General features: G+C 40.0%; 1 protein-coding gene across 1 annotated transcript in view; it reads right to left on the bottom strand.

Moving 5' to 3' along the window:
- Positions 1 to 692: 692 nt before the first annotated feature.
- The window catches only part of cbln1 (cerebellin 1 precursor), a 52,246-nt gene continuing 27,538 nt past the window's right edge, over positions 693 to 25,400 (bottom strand). The window contains exon 3 of the mRNA XM_061917080.1: positions 693 to 4,368. Coding sequence (XP_061773064.1) covers positions 4,171 to 4,368 — 198 coding nt within the window. The 3' untranslated portion in view covers positions 693 to 4,170. The remainder of the gene's footprint in view (positions 4,369 to 25,400) is intronic.

Consider the following 25,400-nt stretch of genomic DNA (forward strand, 5'->3'; position numbering starts at 1 on the left):
CGTTGTGGCTTTTTAGTGCAGTACCGTCTGAGGGGTCGAAGGTCCGTAATTTTCGTTGCAGTACGTGCAGTGATTTCTTCATATTCTCTGAACCTTTTAAATGATATTACGGACCGTAGATGGTAAAATCCCTAAACTCCTTGCACTAGCTTGTTAAGAAATGTTGTTTTCAAACTGTTTGACAATTTGCTTACAAAGTGGTGACCCTCGCCCCATCCTTGTTTGTGAATTACTTAGCATTTCATGGAAGCTGTTTTTATACCCAATCATGGCACCCACCTGTTCCCAATTAGCCTGCACACCTGTGGGATGTTCCAAAAAAGTGTTTGATGAGCATTCCTCCACTTTCTCAATCTTTTTTTGCCACTTGTGCCAGCTTTTTTGAAACATGTTGCAGGCTTCAAATTCCAAATGAGCTAACATTTGCAAAAAAATAACAAAGTTTACCAGTTTGAATTTTACACATTTTGTCTCTGAAGTCTATTCAATTGAATATAAGTTGAAAAGGATTTGCAAATCATTATATTCTGTTTTTATTTACCATTTACACAACGTGCCAACTTCACTGGTTTCGGGGTTTTGTACAATGCGAGCGGCAAAAGTGAAGAAATTGCCATTAAGCAACAGGTACAAACTGGGAATAAACGGAGCAGGAAGACTACCAGACCGGACTTGAAGTAGGTTAAAGAAAATAAAAGTACATTTAATTTTTATTGTTTCATCGGAGCAAAGAAAATAAACATAAAAAAACAGCAGATAAATCCATTTTTGATAGACTAGGTATTCACATGTCATTTACAGGCAAGATAATAAATAATAGAGCTGGTAATATAGGATATCATGTAGTAGTATGAGATATTTAGCCACAACTTGGTTTGAACTAAAACAAAAAACACAAAGCGGAACAACAGCCCACTTTTCCACATTAAATCACCAGAAGATTCCCTTAGAATATTTTTTTTCTTCCTTTCATAGAACACCAAAATACAGAATATACAGACATTATAGTCATCAGCCAGGTTCAGTTGAAAGTATTATATTTAGCATCGTGATAATACAGTGGTGGAGTAGAAAGAGTGACTTGGTTTGCTCGATATTATATCACTTATGTATATTGTTGTCGTTTTTTCAGAGAGTTCCAAAGTCCAACACTGAAGTAAAAGCCAGGAATAGTCCATGCCCAGAGGCCAAAACGGGTACAGCAGCAGATAAAAGTACAGGTGGGGAGGCTGAGATGAAAGATGGAGGCGGGGGGGAGCAGGAAGAAGTCATGTACAAACCTTGTTTCCATATGAGTTGGGAAATTGTGTTAGATGTAAATACAAACAGAATACAATGATTTGCAAATCCTTTTCAACCCATATTCAGTTGAATATGCTACAAAGACAAGATATTTGATGTTCAAACTGTTGTGGAAATTTCTTAAAGACGATCCTTTAGTGACAAATAGCTTTAAAATTATTTATTAAAGTAACAAACAAATAATAACAAGCTTTGCAAAGCGAGACCAAACCAGAACGACACATTCGTTCGTTCCAGCTTGTTCTAACCCCTTTAGAATTTGACATGACAATTATACATTCTCAGAAGTCCCACCCTCCATGCTCATTTACATACAGTACACCAGTTGAATGAGTACCCAAGGTCCTGTGAAGGGGAGAGGGTGTCGTTTGCCCAAAGGAGGGGGGTCACTCAGGAAAGGAGAACAATTTAGCTCTCTTGGGGGTCAGGAAGAGGGAAAACACATGCCCACGTCAACTATAGTCCACATGTCACATCAAAGACACAGGAGACAGAGCTTGATCAGACAATAGATCTCTTGCTAAGTGTCACATTCCTGAGCCCAATAAACAACTTTTGGCGACCCGTTCAAAGAACATCTTCAATTAAACAAGTACAAGTAATTTTGCTATCACAAAACTCATAAACTTTATTTTATTTTTGCAAATAATAATTAACTGAGAATTTCATGGCTGCAACACGTGCCAAAGTAGTTGGGAAAGGGCATGTTCACCACTGTGTTACATCACCTTTTCTTTTAACAACACTCAAACGTTTGGGAACTGAGGAAACTAATTGTTGAAGCTTTGAAAGTGGAATTCTTTCCCATTCTTGTTTTATGTAGAGCTTCAGTCGTTCAACAGTCCGGGGTCTCCGCTGTCGTATTTTACGCTTCATAATGCGCCACACATTTTCCATGGGAGACAGGTCTGGACTGCGGGCGGGCCAGGAAAGTACCCGCACTCTTTTACTACGCAGCCGCTGTTGTAACACATGCTGAATGTGGGTTGGCATTGTCTTGCTAAAATAAGCAGCGCTTAGATGGCAGCATATGTTGTTCCAAAACCTGTATGTACTTTTCAGCATTAATGGTGCCTTCTCAGATGTGTAAGTTACCCATGCCTTGGACAGTAATGCACTCCCATACCATCACAGATGCTGGCTTTTGAACTTTGTGTCGATAACAGTCTGGATGGTTCTCTTCCCCTTTGGTCCGGATGACAAGATGTCGAATATTTCCAAAAACAATTTAAAATGTGGACTCATCAGACCACAGACCACTTTTCCACTTTGCATCAGTCCATCTTAGATGAGGCCCGGAGAAGCCGGCAGCATTTCTGGATGTTGTTGATAAATGGCTTTCGCTTTGCATAGTAAATAAATGATAAATGGGTTGTACTTGTATAGCGCTTTTCTACCTTCAAGGTACTCAAAGCGCTTTGACACTACTTCCACATTTACCCATTCACACACTGATGGAGGGAGCTGCCATGCAAGGCGCCAACCAGCACCCATCAGGAGCAAGGGTGAAGTGTCTTGCTCAGGACACAACGGACGTGACGAGGTTGGTTTTAGGTGGGATTTGAACCAGTGACCCTCGGGTTGCGCACGGCCACTCTCCCACTGCGCCACGCCGTCCATAGTAGAGCTTTAACTTGCACTTGCAGAAGTAGCGACAAACTGTATTTAGTGACAGTGGTTTTCTGAAGTGTTCCTGAGCCTATGTGGTGATATCCTTTAGAGATTGATGTCAGTTTTTGATACAGTGCCATCTGAGGGATTGAAGGTCACGGTCATTCAATGTTGGTTTCCGGCCATGCCGCTTACGTGGAGGGATTTCCCCAGATTCTCTGAAGCTTTTGATGATATTATGGACCGTAGATGTTGAAATCCCTAAATTTCTTGCAATTGCAATTTGAGAAACGTTGTTCTTAAACTGTTTGACTATTTGCTCATGCAGTTGTGGACAAAGGGCTGTACCTCGCCCCATCCTTTCTTGTGAAAGACTGAGCATTTTTTGGGAAGCTGTTTTTATACCCAATCATGGCACCCACCTGTTCCCAATTAGCCTGCACACCTGTGGGATGTTCCAAATAAGTGTTTGATGAGCATTCCTCAACTTTATCAGTATTCATTGCCACCTTTCCCAACTTCTTTGTCACGTGTTGCTGGCATCAAATTCTAAAGTTAATGATTTGAAAAAAAAAAAAGGTTATCAGTTTGAACATCAAATATGTTGTCTTTGTAGCATAAAATTATTTGCAAATATTGTATTCTGTTTATATTTACATCAAACGCAATTACTCAAATTATATGGAAACGGGGTTTGTAGTTGCTCTGCAATTTTGAAGCGTGTCCTTGTGTTATTGTTGCCTCGACGACCATCTTCCAGAAAGCTTTAAGTGTATAAGTGTTGCATTGTGCTGGTTTTGGGGTACGTGTCTGCTAGTGAAGGACATCGCCGCATCCGAAGCTGCTCTTGAAGTGCGATGAGGAACAAAATAAACATAAAAAAAGAGGATATCTTCTGAGCAGCTTTGTGTTTCGGCTTCACCACCAAAATACTAAAGGACAACGCTTCATTAGTGAGACATTCCTCAAAGCTGTGAATGAGGTGACGCTAAGAGACTTAGGTTACACTTTGAAACATTAAGGATGTCGAAGAGAATAAAAAGGTTTCAATTATCCAAAGCTGCATTTAGGAGTTGATAGATGGATGGATGAGGGGAAGTGAAAAAGATGGCCCCACGTCAAAGCGCACATCTCCCACCTCCTCGTCTCCACCTCCGTCGGCGTCCCAAACAGAGGTCTCTCCTGACATGTCTTCCTCCGTAACGCTCCCTTTCTTGGTTGTGCTTCCCTTTGGCAGGCTCCGCCTCCTCCTCGCCTCTATATGGGGAACACCAGGAAGCCGGAGAAGGTGGAGTACTTCCATCCGCCCATCAAGTTTCCTCTCTCCAGTTTGAGGTAAGCCCGGTCTCCCTTCTCCATTTGGATCAGGACGCCGTTGCTGGCCGCCTCGCGGGTCACGTCCTGGTCGCCGGCGAAGGCCGAAATCACCGGCCAGCCGTTGTGCATGAGGCTCACCTGGGCGAGAGCGAGAGGTTACAAGTTGGTATGACTCACATTTAAAAGGATCCCTTAGACAAGATGAGGCAGTACATCATCAACTGGAAAAAAATTAATGTACCGTATTTTCCGCACTGTAAGGCGCATCGAAAAACCTCAAATGTTTTCAAAAGCTGACAGTGCGCCTTATAATCCGGTGCGCCTTATATATTGAGCCACAACAGGTCTTGCAACTACGGTAAGCAGCCACCAACTTCATTTTCTCCGTAGAAGAAGTGCGCTTCTTCTTTTATGGCAGTGGTGTCAAACTCAAATACAGAGTGGGCCAAAATTTAAAACTGAACAAAGCCACGGGCCAAGGTTGAACAAATTAACCTTTTAGGTGGTAGTGTTTTTTGTAGCGTCCCAGAAGAGTTAGTGCTGCAAGGGATTCTGGGTATTTGTTCTGTTGTGTTACAATGCGGATGTTCTCCCGAAATGTGTTTGTCATTCTTGTTTGGTGTGGGTTCACAGCGTGGTGCATATTTGTAACAATGTTACAGTGTGACCAAGTATGGCTGTTGACTTGTGAGTGTGTAGAAGTCGCTTATATTATGAGGCTTGGTCGGCACGCTGTTTGTATGGAGGATAAGCGGACGTGACGACAGGTTGTAGAGAACGTTAAAGGCAGTGCCTTTAAATGGGAACATTATCACAATTTCAAAAGAGTTAAAACAATAATAATCAGTTCCCAGTGGCTTGTTGTATTTTTTTGAAGTTTTTTTCACAATTTTACCGGTCTCGTAATATCCCTAAATAAAGCTTTAAAGTGCCTTATTTTCGGCTCTCTGCGAAGACACTGGCCATTTCCCTGTGACGTTACACAGTGCTGCCAATGTAAACAAACAATGGGAATACCACAGCAAGATATAGTGACATTAGCTCGGATTCAAACTCGGATTTCAGCGACTTAAGCGATTCAACAAATTACGCATGTATTGAAACAGATGGTTGAAGTAGGAAAATATTGAAGAAAAAACTGAAGCTATTGAGCGAATAGCTATTGACGCTATTAATAGCCTTAGCATGGCCGAATAGCTGCGTTAGCATCGCCGGTAAAATGTGTGGACCAAACGATCAGGACTTTTTGCATCTTTTGACACTGGAGCAACTTAAATCCGTCGATTGGTAAGTGTTTTTTTAGCATTAAATGTGGGTGGAAGGAAACGTAATATAGTTGCAAATGCATCTGCAGGTTATCCATACATCTCTGTACCATGTCTGCTTTAGCACCACCGGTAAATAGCATGTTAGCATCGATTAGCGTAGCATGTTAGCATCGATTAGCTGGCAGTCAACATCAACAAAACTCACCTTTGTGATTTCGTTGACTATCGTTGCAAATGCATCTGCAGGTTATCAATACATCTCTGTGCCATGTCTGGCTTAGCATCGCCGGTAAAATGTGGAGACACTCCGGCACATTCAATGGGGGTCTGGCGGCAGACACTTTCGCATCTTCGGGCCAGTGGTGCAACTTGAATCCCTCCCTGTTAGTGTTGTTACACCCTCCAACAACACACCGACGAGGCATGATGTCTCCAAGGTTCCAAAAAATAGTCAAAAAAACGGAAAATAACAGAGCTGGGACCCGGTGTTTGTAATGTGTTGAAAATGAAAATAGTGGGTGTGTTACCTCGGCGACGTCACATTCTGATGTCATCGCCTCCAGCGCGATAAACAGAAAGGCGTTTAATTCGCCAAAATTCACCCATTTAGAGTTTGGAAATCGGTTAAAAAAATAGATGGTCTTTTTTCTGCACCATCAAGGTATATATTGACGCTTACATAGGTCTGGTGATAATGTTCCCCTTTAAAGTTGTTTATACGGCCACCCTCAAGTGTGAACTGTATGGCTGTTGACTCGTGAGTGTGTAGAAGCCGCTTATATTATGAGGCTTTGTCGGCACGCTGTTTGTATGGAGGATAAGCGGACGTGACGACAGGTTGTAGAGAACATTAAAGGCAGTGCCTTTAAGGCACGGCCCCCAATATTGTTGTCCTGATGGAAATCAGGAGATATTCGGGAGAATGGTTGCCCAGGTAGATTTTCGGGAGGGGCACTGAACTTCGGGGGTCTCCCGGGAAAATCGGGAGGGTTGGCAAGTATGAATATTAGCGGTGAATGCGGTGTTACAGCGGCACATACACTGTATAATACCGGCGGGCCAGCTCTCATGTTAATTTGATATTGCCTCAAGGGCCAAATGAAATTACATGGCGGGCCAGAGTTTGACACCCATGTTCTATGGCAGAGGTCACCAACGTGGTGCCCACGGGCACCAGGTAGCCCGTAAGGACCAGATGAGTCGCCCTCTGGCCTGTTCTAAAAATAGCTCAAATAGCAGCACTTACCAGTGAGCTGCCTCTATTTTTTAAATTGTATTTACTAGCAAGCTGGTCTCGCTTTGCTCGACATTTTTAATTCTAAGAGAGACAAAACTCAAATAGAATTTGAAAATTCAAGAAAATATTTTAAATGAATTCATTTATTTATTTTTTTACTTTGCTTCTTATAACTTTCAGAAAGACAATTTTAGAGAAAAGAAAAACAACCGTAAAAATGATTTTAGGATTTTTAAACACTTATACCTTTTTACCTTTTAAATGTCTTCCTCTTCTTTCCTGACAATTTAAATCAATGTTCAAGTATTTTTTTTTAATTATTATTGTAAAGAATAATAAATACATTTTAATTTAATTCTTCATTTTAGCTTCTGTTTTGTCGATGAAGAATATTTGTGAAATATATCTTCAAACTTATTATGATTAAAATTCAAAAAAAATATTCTGGCAAATCTAGAAAACCTATGGAATCAAATTTAAATATTATTTCAAAGTCTTTTGAATTTCTTTTAAAATTTTTGTTCTGGAAAATCTAGAAGAAATAATGATTTGTCTTTGTTAGAATTATAGCTTGGTCCAATTTGTTATATATTCTAACAAAGTGCTGATTGGATTTTAACCTATTTAAAACGTCATCAAAATTCTAAAATAAATCTTAATGAGGAAAAATTACTAATGATGTTCCAAAAATTTTTTTTTTTTTTTTTTCCAAAAGGATTCGAATTAGCTAGTTTTTCTTTTCTTTTATACGGTTGAATTTTAAAGAGTCGAAATTGAAGATAAACTATGTTTCAAAATGTAATTTTCATTTTTTTCCTGTTTTCTCCTCTTTTAAACTGTTCAATTGAGTGTTTTTTTTTCATCATTTATTCTCTACAAAAAACCTTCCGTAAAGTTCTTAATCTTCTTCCCTTTATGCGATTTCAAATGATTGAAATCAGCCTCCTCCATTTTGAAAATGATGACAGGTGAAGTGTCATTCGTGACGTGACGAGTTTGACCCGGCGGAAATTCTAGACATGCGTTAATAAAAATAATATTTTGCGGAACGAGTTTGACCCGGCGTTAATCCTGAGCCGGCGGTAATGCTAAGCATGCGCTAATTATTTAGCGAAACGAGTTTGACCCGGCAGTAATTCTAGGCAGGCACATACTATATACCCGGCGGCAATTCAAGGAAATACAGTAATTTACAGGACCAAAAAAATATGTATAATTTTTTTTTTTTGAAGACTCAACTGCCCACCATGTGCTTTGTGCTCGGCGAAGGATTCTAAACTCAACCGCCAAATCAACCACGGCAGCACACCCACGAACATCATATAATTATACACTTTTAAATTACTCGAGCGCCTGATGGTCAGGAGTGTGTTCCCGTGTGTGGGGGGCGGATGAAGAGGGTGGAGAGCTCTCTCGGCACGCCACTCCTCTTAATGGCCAACCTGCTGATGGTGACTCATGTGAGAGAATGGCTGTTGCTTGGAATAATTACATTAAAACACTCAGACGGTACTTGAACTACGTTTCAAATGATTACAATGGAAAGAAGTTTGTATCTACACTTAAAGATAACTTTGACTTTTCAATAGAGGTTTTAAGGATCGGTTTTAATACTGTTTTGAGTCGATATTTTTCTTTTTTTTACTAATAGTGGATGCTGGACACTGCAGGTGAAGTTTCTTATATTCCTGTTATTTCTTGTAAGGGAGTTAGGAATTAATGAAATATGGATACAAACAAGCAGGTAAACAACAATTAATGACCTATTTGAATAAAGTGCAACCTATACTAGGGCTGGGCAATATGGCCTTTGATTAATATCTCGATATTTTCAGGCTATAAACCATATGTATCTCCATATTTTGCCTTAGCCTTGAATGAACACTTGATGCATATAATCACAGCAGTATGATGATTCTATGTGTCTACATTCAAACATTATTCTTCATACTGCATTAATATATGCTACGTTTAAACTTTCATGCAGAGAGGGAAATCACAACTAAGTCAATTTACCAAAACTATATTTATTAAAGAGTCATTAAGCAGTGGCACAAACATTCATGTCATTTCCAAAACAGAAAGTGCAAGATTGTCAGAGACATTTTAAAACAAGCTATGAGTGCACTTTTGTGCATGATGTCACTAAGATGTTATATCAAAACAATACTAAAAAAAAGTGCACTTTTTGTACAGAACGCCACTACAATAGTTTAAAACAAATAAAGTGCACTTTTGTGCATGATGTCACACAAGATATTTCAATAAGTGTAAAAAAAAATGAGCTGCATAATAGGAAATCAAACATTGTATCTTCTTCGCGATGTGGTAGGTTCCTGCGGACGTTATCTCCTTCTGTTGTTGGCTATTTTTTTCATACGGTGTTGATCTGGAAATGGTTGCTTGGCATTTTGTGGGTGTGGCACCGGCCGCAGAGGTTGACATGCGTAGTTTCAAGCACTCTTCATTCTCTAGCGGGTAACTTTTCAAATGATGCTACAAATTAGCAGTTACCGTATTTGCTTGAATTGCCGCCGGGGCGCTAATTATTTAAAACCTCTTCTTGCTCCTGCGCTTACCAAAGACATGCAGTAAAAGTAAGCATGCGCTAATTATTTTAAAACCTCTTCTCACTCCGGCACTTACCAAAGGTATGCAGTAAAAATTTGAGTGTGATGTAAGCTTGGACCTTAAATCCTACTGAATAGCTCTTAATCTTCTTCCCTTTATGCGATTTCAAATTACCAGTATTGAAATCAGCCTCCTCCATTTTGAAAATGATGACAGGGGAAGTGTCGCTCGTGACGTCACGAGTTTGACCAGGCAGTAATACTAAGCATGCGCTAATTATTTTGTGAAGCGAGCTTGACCCTGCAGTAATTCAAGGCAGGCGCATACTATATGCCCTGCGGCAATTCAAGGAAATAAGTTATGCTTCTTTTTGTAGCAACGCTTTTGCCGCATACTTGACATATTACGGTTGTCTGTTCAACATCTTTCCGCTTGAAGCCAAACCATTGCCAGACGATGGACCCTGTGCTTGTTGTCTTGGGAATTAATTCTTACTTAATTTGCTACCAGATTTGCACCTTCTTTCTCTCGTAATTCCACTCTCACCACTCCGCCAGCGCAACAGCTAAATTTACCTATGCCGCTACCTTTCTGCTCCGCGAAAGCGTATGACGTTGCACCCGCGACAGTATGTGACGTATGTAAGAAGGTGCGCTTGTTTTGTCTCTGTGAGAAGCAGACAAGAAAGAGTAAAAAAAAGTCAGTAGTGTAATGCCCGAACCGAAAATCAACTGCGTGAGAACGTATACTCGAATATCACGATATAGTCATTTTCTATATAGCACAGAGACAAACTTGCGATATATCGAGTACATCAACATATCGCCCAGCCCTATCCTATACCCTAGGTTGAATTAACAAGAGGAATTATTTTCTGCTCACATTTTAAACATTTAAGCAATTTTCTCTAAATCTACAGTAACCAACATTTTAACAGTCAAATTTACCTGCTAAATAAGTGAAGTGAATTATATTCATATAGCGATTTTCTCTCGTGACTCAAGCTTTACATAGTGACACCCGTTATTGAAGTTCCATTTAAGCCAGTGTGGATCGCAATGAGAGCAGGTGGGTAAAGTGTCTTGCCCAAAGACGCAGCAGGATTGACTAGGATGGCGGAAGCGGGGATCAAACATGGAACCCTGGCAGGGCCGCCCTACCGTGTCGGCTGCGTCTTTTGTGTTGTTGCGGCGTTTGAATTTGTGTGTTTGCGTTTGTTATGACCTTTCCGGACCACTTTACATATCTGCCATTTTTGTTTTAGTGACGCCGCAGACGGGAAAATAGAGCTAACGTTTAACATCGTTAATATTAAAAGTACTTAACTTCATATAAGCCCTGTGATGAGGTGGCGACTTGCCCAGGGAGTACCCCGCCTTCCGCCCGAATGCAGCTGAGATAGGCTCCAGCACCGCTGCCACTCCGAACGGGACAAGCGGTAGTAAATGGATAGAAAACTTCATATAAAGTCCACTGTTCCTAAATCCAAAGTTTTCCTTTTTCCAGTATCGATAAAATCGATCGATTCCCTTTTAAAACGATATTGGATTGGTACCTATCTCCTGGAAGACAAACTTGCTGAGCAGAGAGCGATAAAGTTGAGATTTAGGAATATAAATCGATGCATTTATTAATTGTTACACCACTACAATTGAATCATGTTGTCTGATTTTGAGTCTGACCGTCTATTTGTGTTTATTGATTAATTGACTGATTGATTGATACTTGTATTAGTAGATTGCACAGTACAGTACATATTCCGTACAATTGACCACTAAATGGTAACGCCCGAATAAGTTTTTCAACTTATTTGGTCCACGTTTATCAATTCATGGTTATGATTTGCATTTGCAAATTATTTGGAAATGGTTGACCCTGTGATGAGGTAGCGACTTGTCTAGGGCAGAGGTCGGCAACCCAAAATTTAGAAAGAGCCCGAGTCAAGACTGGAAAGTCTCAAGTCAAGTACCAAATCCTGCATTTTGAGTTTCGAGTGATTTCAAGTCCTTTTAACCACAGACTAATATATTTACACAGATTGTGTATGCCTTTAAAACGCTGTATTTATTTATTCATGCACAACGTTAAAAGTTTGGTGGACAAAATGAGACAGGAAAAGAAGTGGCATAAAACACGTCTTAGAAAGTAAGAGAAAGTTGTACAAGTAAACAAACTGTGGTAAGTTCAATGACCGCCAAAATTAGTAGGACAAAACAGCGCTCACCAAATAATCGAATCAATGAAGCATGTTTAATATAAACAGTGTGCTTTATAACAATTAGGGAGGTTTGTGTCATGTTTGTCCTCCTACATAAACCATATTAAAACAAAAAATATGTGTTTTCCCCTCATCATTTTCCATTTTTCATATATTTTTGAAAAAGCTCCAGAGAGCCACTAGGGCTTTAGAGATGCATGCGGCTCCAGAGCCGCGGGTTGCCGACCCCTGGTCTAGGGTGTACCCCACCTCCGCCCGAGTGCACCAGGGATGGGCTCCAGTACCACCTCCCTACAACCCCGAGAGAGACAAGCGGTAGAAATTGAATAAAAGGATAGATTATCTGTATTACCCAGCTAGTCATGTTAAAAATATGTAGCAAAGTTATGAAAACATCGCTTATGAACCAATGCTAATAACGAGTATCTCCATTTGTCACTGAAGTCCACTTTAAACTGGAGATTGTCCAGTATGATACGACATACTGGTGTCAGTTTGTTACTAGCCAAATTTGCTCCATCCGTTGTTGGAAAAATCCTATAAGTTGACCGGTTTGATCCAAAAGCTTAAGCTACCATGCATGAACAAACCCTGTTTCTGTATGAGTTGGGAAATTGTGTTAGATGTAAATATAAACAGAATACAATGATATGCAAATCCTTTTCAACCCATATTCAGTTGAATGCACTACAAAGACAACATAGTTGATGCTCAATGTCATAAACTTTATTTTTTTTTGCAAATAATAATTAACTTAGAATTTCATGGCTGCAACACGTGCCAAAGTAGTTGGGAAAGGGAATGTTCACCACTGTGTTACATCACCTTTTCTTTTAACAACACTCAATAAAAAGTTTGGGAACTGGGGAAACTAATTGTTGAAGCTTGGAAGGTGGAATTCTTTCCCATTCTTGTTTTATATAGAGCTTCAGTCGTTCAACAGTCCGGGGTCTCCGCTGTCGTATTTTCCATGGGAGACAGGTCTGGACTGCAGGCGGGCCAGGAAGGTACCCACACTCTTTTTTTACGAAGCCACGTTGTTGTAACACGTGCTGAATGTGGCTTGGCATTGTCTTGCTGAAATAAGCAGGGCCGTCGATGAAAAAGACGGCGTTTAGATTGCAGCATATGTTGTTCCAAAACCTGTATGTACCTTTCAGCATTAATAGTGCCTTCTCAGATGTGTAAGTTACCCATGCCTTGGGCACTAATACACCCCCATACCAGCACAGATGCTGGCTTTTGAACTTTGCGCCTATAACAATCCGAATGGTTATTTTCCTCTTTGTTCTAAGGACACCATGTCCTCTGTTTCCAAATATAATATGAAATGTGGACTCGTCAGACCACAGAACACCTTTCCACTTTGCATCAGTCCATCTTAGATGAGCTCGGGTCCAACCCAGCCGGCGGCATTTCAGGATATTGTTGATAAATGGGTTTGGCTTTGCATAGTAGAGTTTTAACTTGCATTTACAGATGTAGCGACCAACTGTAGTTACTGACAGTGGTTTTATGAAGTAATCCTGAGCCCATGTGCTGATATCCTTTACACACTGATGTCGGTTTTGGATGCAATACCGCCTGAGGAATCAAAAGTCCGTAATATCATCGCTTACGTGCAGTGATTTCTCCAGATTCTCTGAACTTTTTGACGATTTTACGGACCGTAGATGGTAAAATCCCTAAATTCCTTGCAACAGCTTGTTGAGAAATGTTATTCTAAAACTGTTCGACAATTTGCTTACAAAGTGGTGACCCTCGCTCCATCATTCTTTGTGAATTACTTAGCATTTTGTGGAAGCTGCTTTTATACCCAATCATGGCACCCACCTGTTCCCAATTAGCCTGCACACCTGTGGCACGTGTTGCAACCATGAAATTCTAAGTTAATTATTATTTGCAAAAAAATAAATAAAGTTTTTGAGTTCGAACATCAAATATGTTGTCTTTGTAGCATATTCAACTGAATATGGGTTGAAAAGGATTTGCAAATCATTGTATTCTGTTTATATTTACACCTAACACAATTTCCCAACTCATATGGAAACGGGGTTTGTACTTGTTTTCTATTATTTTATCCAAATAAAGTAATCGGTGAGGAACCAAACCATTAAGCATAATTGAATTAGAATCGTAAAAATCGTATCGATTCCCGTTCCTACTTCACTGTTTGATTGATTGATAGATACTTTTATTAGTAGATTGCACAGTACAGTACATATTCCGTACAATTTACTACTAAATGGTAACACCTGAACAAGTATTTCAACTTGATTAAGTCGGGGTCCACGTTAATCAATTCATGGTAGTGGCCTTTGCTATGCCAAATAGCGGTGAGGAGGCTATGAACCTGAAGGTGTGTTCACAACCTAAAGCACAACAATAAGCTGGGAGACAGCTCGTATCCCAAAAAAGCTTGTAACTGAGGTACTACTGTATCTTAAAGAAAATAAACTTCTTGTGTTAACAAAAGTATTTGATTCCAGTTACTTGAAAGACACCCTTTTTTCACAGTACCATAAGGCTTGTGTGCAAGACTCACTTTGGCAGCCAAATTTAAAATACATCGTAAATTGGTTAGTGTCCACCCTGAGATCGGTAGGTTGTGAGTTCAAACCCCAGCCGAGTCATTCCAACGAAGGGCTGTGCGATATATCGATATACACGACATATCGCGGGTTTGTCTCTGTGCGATATAGAAAATGACTATATCGTGATATTCGAGTGTACGTTCTCACACAGTTGCTTTTAGCTGCGGGCATTACACTACAGGCTCTTCTCACTCTTTCCTGTCTCTCCTTCTCACAGACAAGCAGGCGCACAAACTTTCACACGTCACATACTGTCACATCATACATCACATATGTATACACGCTCGCCCAGCAGAGGTAGCAGACTGGGTAACGTTAGCTGTGATGCTAACGTAGCCGTACGAGTAGTAATATGAGAGAAAGAAGGTGCGGATCTGGTAACAAATGAAGGAAGACTTGATTCCCAATAAAAACAGCAGGGGGTCCATCATCTGGCGGTGGTTCGGCTTCAAGTGAGAATATGTCGAACAGACAACCGTAATTTGTCAAGTGTGGGGCAAAAGCGTTGCTATAAAAAGTAGCATTACTGCTAATATGTAGCATCATTTGAAAAGTCACTCGCTAAAGAATGAAGAGAATTGTATAACCTTAGTAACATACCACATTGTGAAGGACGAATACTATTTGATTTCCTATTATGCAGCTCATTTTTATTTGACACTTAAAATGTCTGACAATCTTGCACTTTCTGTTTTGGAAATGACTTCAATGTTTGTGCCATTGCTTAATAACTTTAATAAATACACTTTTGGTCAATTAACTTAGTTGTGATTTCCCTCTGCATGAAAGTTTAAAAGTGGCATATATGAATGCAGTATGAAGAAGAATGTTTGAATGTAGACACATAGAATCATCATACTGCTGTGATTATATGCATCAAGTGTTCATTCAAGGCCAAGGCAAAATATTGTGATATATATCGTATATCGCGATATGGCCTAAGAATATCGAGATATTAACAAAAGGCCATATCGCCCAGCCCTATACCAAAGACTATAAAAATGGGAGCCATTACCTCCTTGCTTGGCACTCAGCAGCAAGGCTTGGAATTGGGGGTTAAATCACCAAAATGTATTCCTGGGCGCGGCATTCGCTGCTGCCCACTGCTCACCTCAACTCCCAGGGAGTGAAAGGGTGTTGGATCAAACGCAGAGAATAATTTCACCACACTTTGTGTGTGTGTGACTATCATTGGTACTTTACCTTTAAATAGTAAGTTAATCTGATTACTTTCTGTGAATGTTTGTTTAGAATTGATTCTCGATTCAAAATGATTCTTGATTTAAAATCTAATCAAGCTCTATGAGTAACTAAGTTCCATAAAATAGATAAACAGCTCTGATCAATTTCTACAAAACCCAAAACCAGTGAAGTTGGCACGTTGTGTAAATCATAAAAAAAAAAAAAAACAGAATACAAGGAATTGCAAATCCTTTTCAGCTTCTATTCAATTGAATAGACTGCAAAGACAATATACTTAAAGTTGAAACTGGGAAACTTTGTTATTTTTTGCAAATGTTAGCTCATTTGGAATTTGACGCCTGCAACATGTTTCAAAAAAGTTGGCACAGGGACATTTTTACCACTGTTACATCACCTTTCTTTTTAACAACACTCAGTAAACATGTGGGAACTGAGGAGACACATTTCTTAAGCTTTTCAGATGGAATTATTTCCCATTCTTGCTTGAAGTACAGCTTAAGTTGTTCAACAGTCTGAGGTCTCCGTTGTGGTATTTTACGCTACATAATGCGCCACACATTCTCAATGGGAGACAGGTCTGGATTACAGGCAGGCCAGTCTAGTACCCAAACTGTTTTACTATGAAGCCACGCTGTTGTAACACGTGCAAATATGTGGCTTGGCATTGTTTTGATGAAATAAGCAGGGGCGTCCATGAAAAAAAACGTTACGTGGAGGGCGACATATGTTGCTCCAAATTCTGTAAGTACCTTTCAGCATTAATGGTTCCTTCACAGATGTGTAAGTTACCCATGCATGGGGCACTAATACAACCCCATATCATAACAGTTGCTGGCTTTTGAACTTTGCGACTATAACAGTCCGGATGTTTTTTTCCTCTTTGGTCCGGAGGACACAACCTCCACAGTTTCCAAAAGCAATTTGTAATGTGGACTCGTCAGACCACAGAACACTTCTCCACTTTAAATCAGTCCATCTTAGATGAGCTCAAGGCCCGGCGAAGCTGGCGGCGTTTCTGGGTGTTGTTGATAAATGGCTTTCGCTTTGCATAGTAGAGTTTTAACTTGCACTTACAGATGTAGCACAAACTATAGTTACTGACAGTAGTTTTTTGAAGTGTTCCTGAGCCCATGTGGTGATATCCTTTACACACTGATGTCGTGGTTTTTTTTTTATGCAGTACCGCCTGAGGGATTGAAGACCACGGGCATTCAATGTTGGTTTTCGGCCTTGCCGCTTACGTGCAGTGATTTCTCCAGATTCTCTGAACCTTTTTGATGACATTAGAGGCCGTAGATGGTGAAATCCCTAAAATCCTTGCAAACGGCTCGTTGAGAAATGTTGTTCTTAAAGTGTTCGACAATTACTCACGTGAGATGTATTCAACCCTTCTCTTTTCTGAAGCGAATCCGTACAGCAGATATGGGCATCGACATCAAAAATATGATTTGCCTGAGTGGCTGGGCAAAATAGATATTTTTTAAATCGATTAAGAATTGTTACATATAAGAATCACGGTTCATCTGAAAATCTATTTTGTTTTTACACCCTTAATGATTATGTTTGAAGAGATCCAGATGAACTCTAGACAAACAAAGCGATGGCATGTGTCGCTTGTGTACGACATTCACCCGAGCACGCACACATCAAATGACTACACTACACCTACACAATCCCCAGGCATAAAAATAAAAGCTTGATAATAGGTCTGTATGATGGTCAGGCCTAAATTGACCTACATTCATTATGCATAAGCAGCAATTAAGTGCCTGATTATGGTGCAAGAGATGATAACAGAGCAAGAGCAACAAGGGGGGAAACAGGAAGTTGACACATGACAAAACACGCCAAGTCCACAAGGTAGAAGTCTGGAGGATTAGAACCCAATATGTCTAAAAAGGCACTGGCGATAATAATGTATTTTGCTGTACTTAAAACATTTATGCAGTCATTTTACTGATTATTTTTTATTGTTGACGGTCAAATTCAAGGATATTGTTGGGACTAGACTTAGACTTCCTTTTATTGTCATTCACATTTTAACATTTGCAGTACAAATAAGAACGTTTTGTTGCATTAGCTCAGTGGTTCTCAAATTCAAAAAACCTTTAGAAATATATTTATTGATTAATACTTCAACAAAATATGAATGTAAGTTCATAAACTGTGAAACAATATTCAGTGTTGACTGCTAGATTTGTTTGTGGACATGTTCCATAAATATTGATGTTAAAGATTTCTTTTTTTGTGAAGAAATGTTAAGAATGAAGTTGATGAATCCAGATGGATCTCTATTACAATCCCCAAAGAGGGCACTTTAAGTTGATGATTACTTCTATGTGTAGAAATCTTTATTTATAATTGAATCACTTGTTTATTTTAAGTTTTTAGTCATTTTTATATCTTTTTTTCCAAATAGTTCAAGAAAGATCACTACAAGTGAGCAATATTTTGCACTGTTCTACAATTTAATAAATCACAAACTGATGACATAGTGCTGTATTTTACTTCTTTATCTCTTTTTTTTTCAACCAAAAATGCTTTGCTCTGATTTGGAAGTACTTGAAATAAAAAAATGTTCACGGGGGGTACATCACTGAAAAAAGGTTGAGAACCACTGTCTTAAATGATGCAGTTCGGGTTGTACAATAGACTTAGACAAACTTTAATGATCCACAAGGGAAATTGTTCCACACAGTAGCTCAGTTACAAAGGACAGAAAGGATAAGGATAATGCACACAAGGGCACAACAAGAGGGCATAAACAAAGGTATAAAGTAGACTAAACATGCACCACATTAACAAAAAGTATAAAGTAGACTAAACATGTACCATAGTAAGTAGACTAAAAACAACCAAATTGCACTTTCACTGCTATCTCTTTGCTCAGAAAGTCAGACTGGTATTTGTCAAAGTATTGACTATGGCCGTACAGTCATTGCCATTTAAACATCGGTAAAAACATATTAATCAGTTCATGCAAGATTCAACGGACACAATCATTGGTTATTTTTTGTTTTAGGGATGAGAAAGAAATGGTTTTGAGTTAATCTCAAAGGACTACCTTTACCGCCGGGTATGGCACAACTTTTTCTGACCTGCTCCATGACAAACTAGTGATCATCCTGGATGATGCCAGTCACCCTCTGCATGGCGTTATCAGTAGCCAGAGGAGCCTGTTCAGTGCTTTTCTGCTCCATCCCAAGTGCAGGACTAATAGACTCAAAAACTCCTTTTTCCCACACGCCATTAGACTGTACAACTTCTCTCTAGGGAAGGGGGTGGGTGTACTAGGATGACAGGGGATGCAAAACAATAACAGTGCAATACGTTTTCATAACATGCTCACTACTGCTTAGTTTCTCTTGTTATATTCTTATTTTACTGTTATATTTTTATTGTCATTGTTGCTTTTTATTTCTATTCTTATAATATTTTTCAATTTTGTTTCTATTATAACCCCATTATTTACTTTTTACTGTTTAATTGATCTCAACTCTTTACACTGCTGCTGGAATTTTTTTAATTTTCCTGATGGAACTCTCCTGAAGGAATCAATAAAGTACTATCTACCCATCTACCTATCTATGTTGCTTAAAGACCTACTGAAATGAGATTTTCATGATGAAACGGAGATAGCAGGTCCATTCTATGTGTCATACTTGATCACTTCTCAATATTGCCATATTTTTGCCGAAAGGATTTAGTAGAGAACATCGACGATAAAGTTCGCAACTTTTGGTCGCGAATAAAAAAGCCTTGCCTGTACCGGAAGTAGCAGACGATGTGCGCGTGACGTCGTGGGTTGTAGGGCTCCTCACATCTGAACATTGTTTACAATTATAGCTTCCAGCAGCAAGAGCTATTCGGACCGAGAAAGTGACAATTTCCCCATTAATTTAAACGAGGATGAAAGATTCGTGGATGAGGAAAGTTAGAGTGAAGCACAAAAAAAAAAAAAAAAAAGGCGACAGCAGTGGGACCGTTTCAGATGTAATTAAACATATTTACTAGGATAATTCTGGAAGATCCCCTATCATCTTATTGTTTTAATAGTGTTTTAGTGAGATTGTAAAGTCATACCTGAAAGTCGGATGGCTGCAGTGAACGCCAGTGTCTCTGAGAGAAGCCGAGGAGCCAAGATCACAGATGCCTTTTTTGAGCTGCAGGTCGCATAATCCACTGAAGTCTCCGGTAAGAGCCGACTTAATATCACAATTTTCCAATCCAAAAACTTGCTGATTGACGTAGAGAAACATGCTCGCTTGACCGCTCTGTGTTAAAGCTTCACAACAAACAAAGAACACCGGCTGTGTTTCGGTGCTAAAGGCAGCTGCAATCCACCGCTTTCCACCAACAGCATTCTTCTTTATAGTCTCCACTATTAATTGAAGAAATTGCAAAAGATTCAGCAACACAGATGTCCAAATTACTGTGTAATTATGCGATGAAAAGATACGACTTTTAGCCGTAAGTGGTGCTGGGCTAATATGTCCGCTACAACCCGAGACGTCACGCGCACGCGTCAACATAAGAGTCATCATTCCGTGACGTTTTCAACAAGAAACTCCGCTGGAAATTTAAAATTGCAATTTAGTAAACTAAACCGGCCGTATTGGCATGTGTTGCAATGTTAATATTTCCTCATTGATATATAAACTATCAGACTGCGTGGTCGCTAGTAGTGGCTTTCAGTAGGCCTTTAAGTATTGGCAGTAGATCAGCCTGAAGACATACACACAACATGCAACATTTGAGGGTGTTTTATCACCTATTTTTGGTATCTTGGTGCTAAGTAAGATACAGTAACATTGAACTCGTACAACCAGTTACTGAGGAACGGGGTCATTTGATCTCCTCAGATCCCAAATTGCAAGTGCTAAAAGCAAGCATACAGTAAAAAATAAAAATGCACATACTAATAGTGGGCGTGTGGGGTGATCTTCTAAGACTGCATGCCTAAGTGATAAGAAGTACAAAACTAGTGCTGAACAACATATTTAATTTTGTGTGTATTACCGGCTGTCACATTGGAGACACTTATTTACTTCCACATCTATGGCATCATGCTCTAACCTGCAGTGTCTTGCAGTGTCGGACCATGCAATGATTGTCACACACACACTAAGTGTGGTGAAATGTGTCCTCTGCATTTGATCCATCCCCTTGATCACCCCCTGGGAGGTGAGGGGAGCAGTGGGGAGCAGCAGGGGTCGCCCCCAGGAATCATTTTTGGTGATTTAACCCCCAATTCCAACCCTTGATGCTGAGTGCCAAGCAGGGAGGTAATGGGTCCCACACAACCTACAGATCTCATGGCGGACATTCTAACCACTAGGCCACCGAGTAGGTAATCTGTTGGGGCCGTGGTTAAGATGGGAGGAGTATATTTACAGCTAGAATTCACCAAGTCAAGTATTATATATATAAAATAAATACTTGAACTTCAGGGTTCATTTACTTACACATATACACACACACACAACACTCATCTACTCATTGTTGAGTTAAGGGTTGAATTGTCCATCCTTGTTCTATTTTCTGTCACTATTTTTCTGACCATATGCATGTATAGTAGATGGCCTTATTGTCCTGTTTAAGAGTGTCACAACATTGCTGTTTACGGTAGACGAAAACGTGACCGGTGTTGTTGTGTGTTGTTACCGCGCTGGGAGGGCGTTAATGAAACTGCCTAACAATAAACCCACATAAGAAACCAAGAACTCGCCCTCGATCAGTTGCAATGTCATTGGGCGGACACGCTGTTTATATTGTGTGCAAGTGGACGTGAAAACAGGCTGTCTTCACTCAGGTACGCATGGAGCTGGAGGGGGTGTGGCCTCCAACTACGCCTGAATTTCGGGAGATTTTCGGGAGAAAATTTGTCCCGGAGGTTTTCGGGAGAGGCGCTGAATTTCGGGAGTCTCCAGGAAAAACTGGGAGGGTTGGCAAGTATGATTATATGCATAAAGTGTTCACTCAAGACTAAGGCAAAATAAGGAGATATTTTAAAAAAAAAAGGCCAAATCGCATAGCCCTAGTTCCCATATGAAAAAACCAAAGGCAACCAAATTAATCAATTGAATTAGTTTTGGTGTCTGCTGGCTCCAAATCAGCCCTTAAGTTTTCCAGTAGCAGCCGCTTTAAAGTGGCACTGTTGGATAGACAAGATATCTAATATTTTTAAGTCTGCCAGTTGAAATACATAAACATGCACACGGACGAGGGATGTTCTCTCTGTCGTCTGTCATTGCACCGACCACCTCTTTCTCACAGCCATGTATGGTTAACTGTGCCAAATTGCACATACCTTCCACAACTTGCTAATTATAGACGCAAAAACAATGACCAAAAACACTTTAGGCTAAATAAATCACTTTGCGGGGGCAAAATGTTGTATCTGCTTCCATTATTGTGGGCATTTTGATAATCAGTATATATTCTGCATAAACATGAAGACAAACACGCTATTTTGATCATTTATTGCAGGGGTCTCAGACACGCGTCCCGTGAGCTAATGCGGCCCGCGAGACGTTATTTTGCGGCCCCCACCTTAATATGAAAATCTGATATTAGTGCAGCCCGCAAGTTTTATATGAATGGCACTTGACAGCCTTGTCTTATTTGGCTCCAAAATGGCTTTTTCAACATTCTGGGTTGCCTACCCCTGCGTCAGTGGAAACGCGGCAAATGAGTGGAAGCGACAGAGATATTGCCATGGAGACGAGGGTTGTCAAACCGCGACACCTGTCTGTCAGTAATAACAGTCCTGTCAAAGTTAGTTTGTGACGAACCCCAAGATGCAGAGAAGGAGGCAGGCATTTTGCAGGTAAATACGACTTAATAAAACACTAAGACAAAAACCGAACAAAAGGGTACAAACAAAAAGCGCGCACGAGGCGCATAACAAACTAAAAGAGCTAGAATGGGAGCTAGCAGGAAAGAGAAGTCGTTACTAGTAGTATGAAAACAAAACGGAAGCAGGGAACAAAAGACAGTGAGCTACAAACAGCTACCGAAATAAAGCTTACCGCTACGCTGCAATCACACGACCAGTATTAATGACATGTAGAAAATGACATTGACACGACACGACACGACACGACACGACAGAAGCGACAATACAGAAGTGACAATAAATCCAGCACTGACTGGATGGGAAGACAGGTCTAAATAGGAACGGGCTGATTGACATCAGGTATGGCCAGGTGCCAATCAGCCGCAGGTGAGGGGACACTGCACTCAGGGAGAAAGACAGGAAACAGACAAAATAAGAGCGCTGACAGGAACTAAAGACAGGAAATACTACACACACACAGAGGAAAAACTAAAACACAAACAAACTGTCAGGGGCAAGCCTGATAAGCCCCCGATAACCTGGACCAATTCAAACCGTTATTTGTAGAGATGTCCGATAATATCGGACTGCCGATATTATCGGCCGATAAATGCCTTGAAATGTTATATCGGAAATTATCTGTATTAGTTTCAAAAAGTAAAATTTATGACTTTTTAAAACGCAATTTCATGGCTGCAACACGTGCCAAAGTAGTTGGGAAAGGGCATGTTCACCACTGTGTTACCGCACCTGTTCTATTAACAACATTCAATAAACGTTTGGGAACTGAGGAAACTAATTGTTGAAGCTTCGAAAGTGGAATTCTTTCCCATTCTTGTTTTATGTAGAGCTTCAGTAGTTCAACAGTCCGGGGTCTCCGCTGTCGTATTTTACGCTTCATAATGCGCCACACATTTTCGATGGGAGACAGGTCTGGACTGCAGGCGGGCCAGGAAAGTACCCGCAATCTTTTACTACGAAACCACGGTGTTGTAACACGTAACTTGGCATTGTCTTGCAGGGGCGTCCACGATAACGTTGCTTGGATGACAACATATGTTGTTCCAAAACCTGTATCGACCTTTCAGCATTAATGTTGCCTTTACAGATGTGTAAGTTACCCATGCCTTGGGCACTAATACACCCCCATACCGTCACAGATGCTGGCTTTTCAACTTTGCACCTATAACAATCCGGATGGTTATTTTCCTCTTTTTTCCGGAGGACACCACGTCCACAGTTTCCAAATATAATTTGAAATGTGGACTCGTCAGACCACAGAACTCTTTTCCACTTTGCATCAGTCCATCTTAGATGAGCTCGGGCCCAGAGAAGCCAGCGGCGTTCCTTGGTGTTGTTGATTAATGGGTTTTGCTTTGCATAGCAGAGTTGTAACTTGCACTTACGGATGAAGCAACCAACTGTAGTTACTGACAGTGGTTTTATGAAGTGTACCTGAACCAATGTGGTGATATCCTTTACACTCTGGTTTTCATGAAGTGCCGCCTGAGGTATCAACAGTCCGTAATATCATCGCTTACGTGCAGTGATTTCTCCAGATTCTCTGAACCTTTTGATGATTTTACGGACCGTAGATGGTAAAATCCCTAAATTCCTTGCAATCGCTCATTGAGAAATGTCGTTCTAAAAGTGTTCGACAATTTTCTTACAAAGTGGTGACCCTCACCCCATCCTTGTTTGTGAATTACTTAGCGTTTCATGGAAGCTGCTTTTATACCCAATCATGGCACCCACCTGTTCCCAATTAGCCTTCACACCTGTGGGATGTTTCAAATAAGTGTTTGACGAGCATTCCTCAACTTTATCAGTATTTATTGCCACCTTTCCCAACTTTTTTGTCACGTGTTGCTGGCGTCAAATTCTAAAGTTAATGATTATTTAAAAAAATAAAAAAGTTTGAGTTTGAACATCAAATATGTTGTCTTTGTAGCATGTTCAACTGAATATGGGTTGAAAAGGATTTGCAAATCATTGTATTCCGTTTATATTTACATCCAACACAATTTCCCAACTCATATGGAAACGGGGTTTGTATTATCTTGATATTATTTTGATTTCTTATTTGTAAAGAGTGTTTCGAAAAGCACCGACTCGTCATGTCTAAATAAAAGAAAGCAAATGTGAGCAAAACCTAAAAGGCAATGGTTACAAATGAATCTTTTAGCACATACACAATGTTGACATCTATAGTTATATTTTGATAAAGACAGAGAAAAACACGCTACTCGTAAACGGCGTGTGCTACAGCAACAAACATGGCGGTGGACGTGAAGTTAAATCAATAAATGGTACCTTAACCGTGCAAAAATGATGCATATTTATCCAGGAGCTTCCACTTACCTTAACTCAGCCATACACAAATAAGTTTTAGACCTCCGTGGTTTTCCAAGTTTCCATCTATTTTGTTGTGTGGAATTCAATTTCAATTCAATTCAATTTCCTTTATTCAACCAAATAAAGACTCATTGAGATTAAAATGTTTTTTAGGAGCGACCTGACAAAGAGGGCGGCAGAAACAAAGTTACAGTAAAAATTACACCAAGACAGTAGAATAGAACCACAGCAGTCATACCAGGTCAAAAAATAATTCAAGTTAAAAGCAAGTACGTTGCCCAAGAGAACTGGTTTCTCATTCTTTTAAAATGGATTTAAACTCCCCCAAAGTGATCAATTATGGTAGCCTCAGACCTTTCTGGATGTCATTCCATGACCAGGGAGCAGCATAACTGAAGACTTTTTTTTTTTTTACCAAGTACTGTGTTGGCCTGAGGAACCAACATGTGGAGGACATCCTGTGAGCATAGACTAATGACTGGAGTCCTGACACACAAAGGAACACAGATAGGTGGGGAGAAGTCCAAGAAGACATTTATATATAAAAACTAACCATCGACAAAGTCTTTGGGGCAGTTATAGATGGACAGTTTGCCTTTACATACAAAGTGCAATAGTGGAAAAGATTTCCACAACCAAAAATAAAATGTAAGACACAGTGATATACAGTGTCTACTTTTTTCAAGTATTGTTCTGGAGAACAATAGTTCGATATGTCTGGGAATGCGACCAATGTATAATCCTTGATATAATCCCTATATTTCATCTTTTTTTGATGAAGTATAGGGATTTTTTCCATTGCATAGTTAGATGTTTTTCTCGTATCTGCTTTTTGCAGGAAAATGTAAGTCTAGGGCAGGGCGATATTGCCTTTTATTAATATCTC

The sequence above is a fragment of the Nerophis ophidion genome, linkage group LG12 (assembly GCF_033978795.1).
Source record: "Nerophis ophidion isolate RoL-2023_Sa linkage group LG12, RoL_Noph_v1.0, whole genome shotgun sequence".
Lineage (NCBI taxonomy): Eukaryota > Metazoa > Chordata > Actinopteri > Syngnathiformes > Syngnathidae > Nerophis > Nerophis ophidion.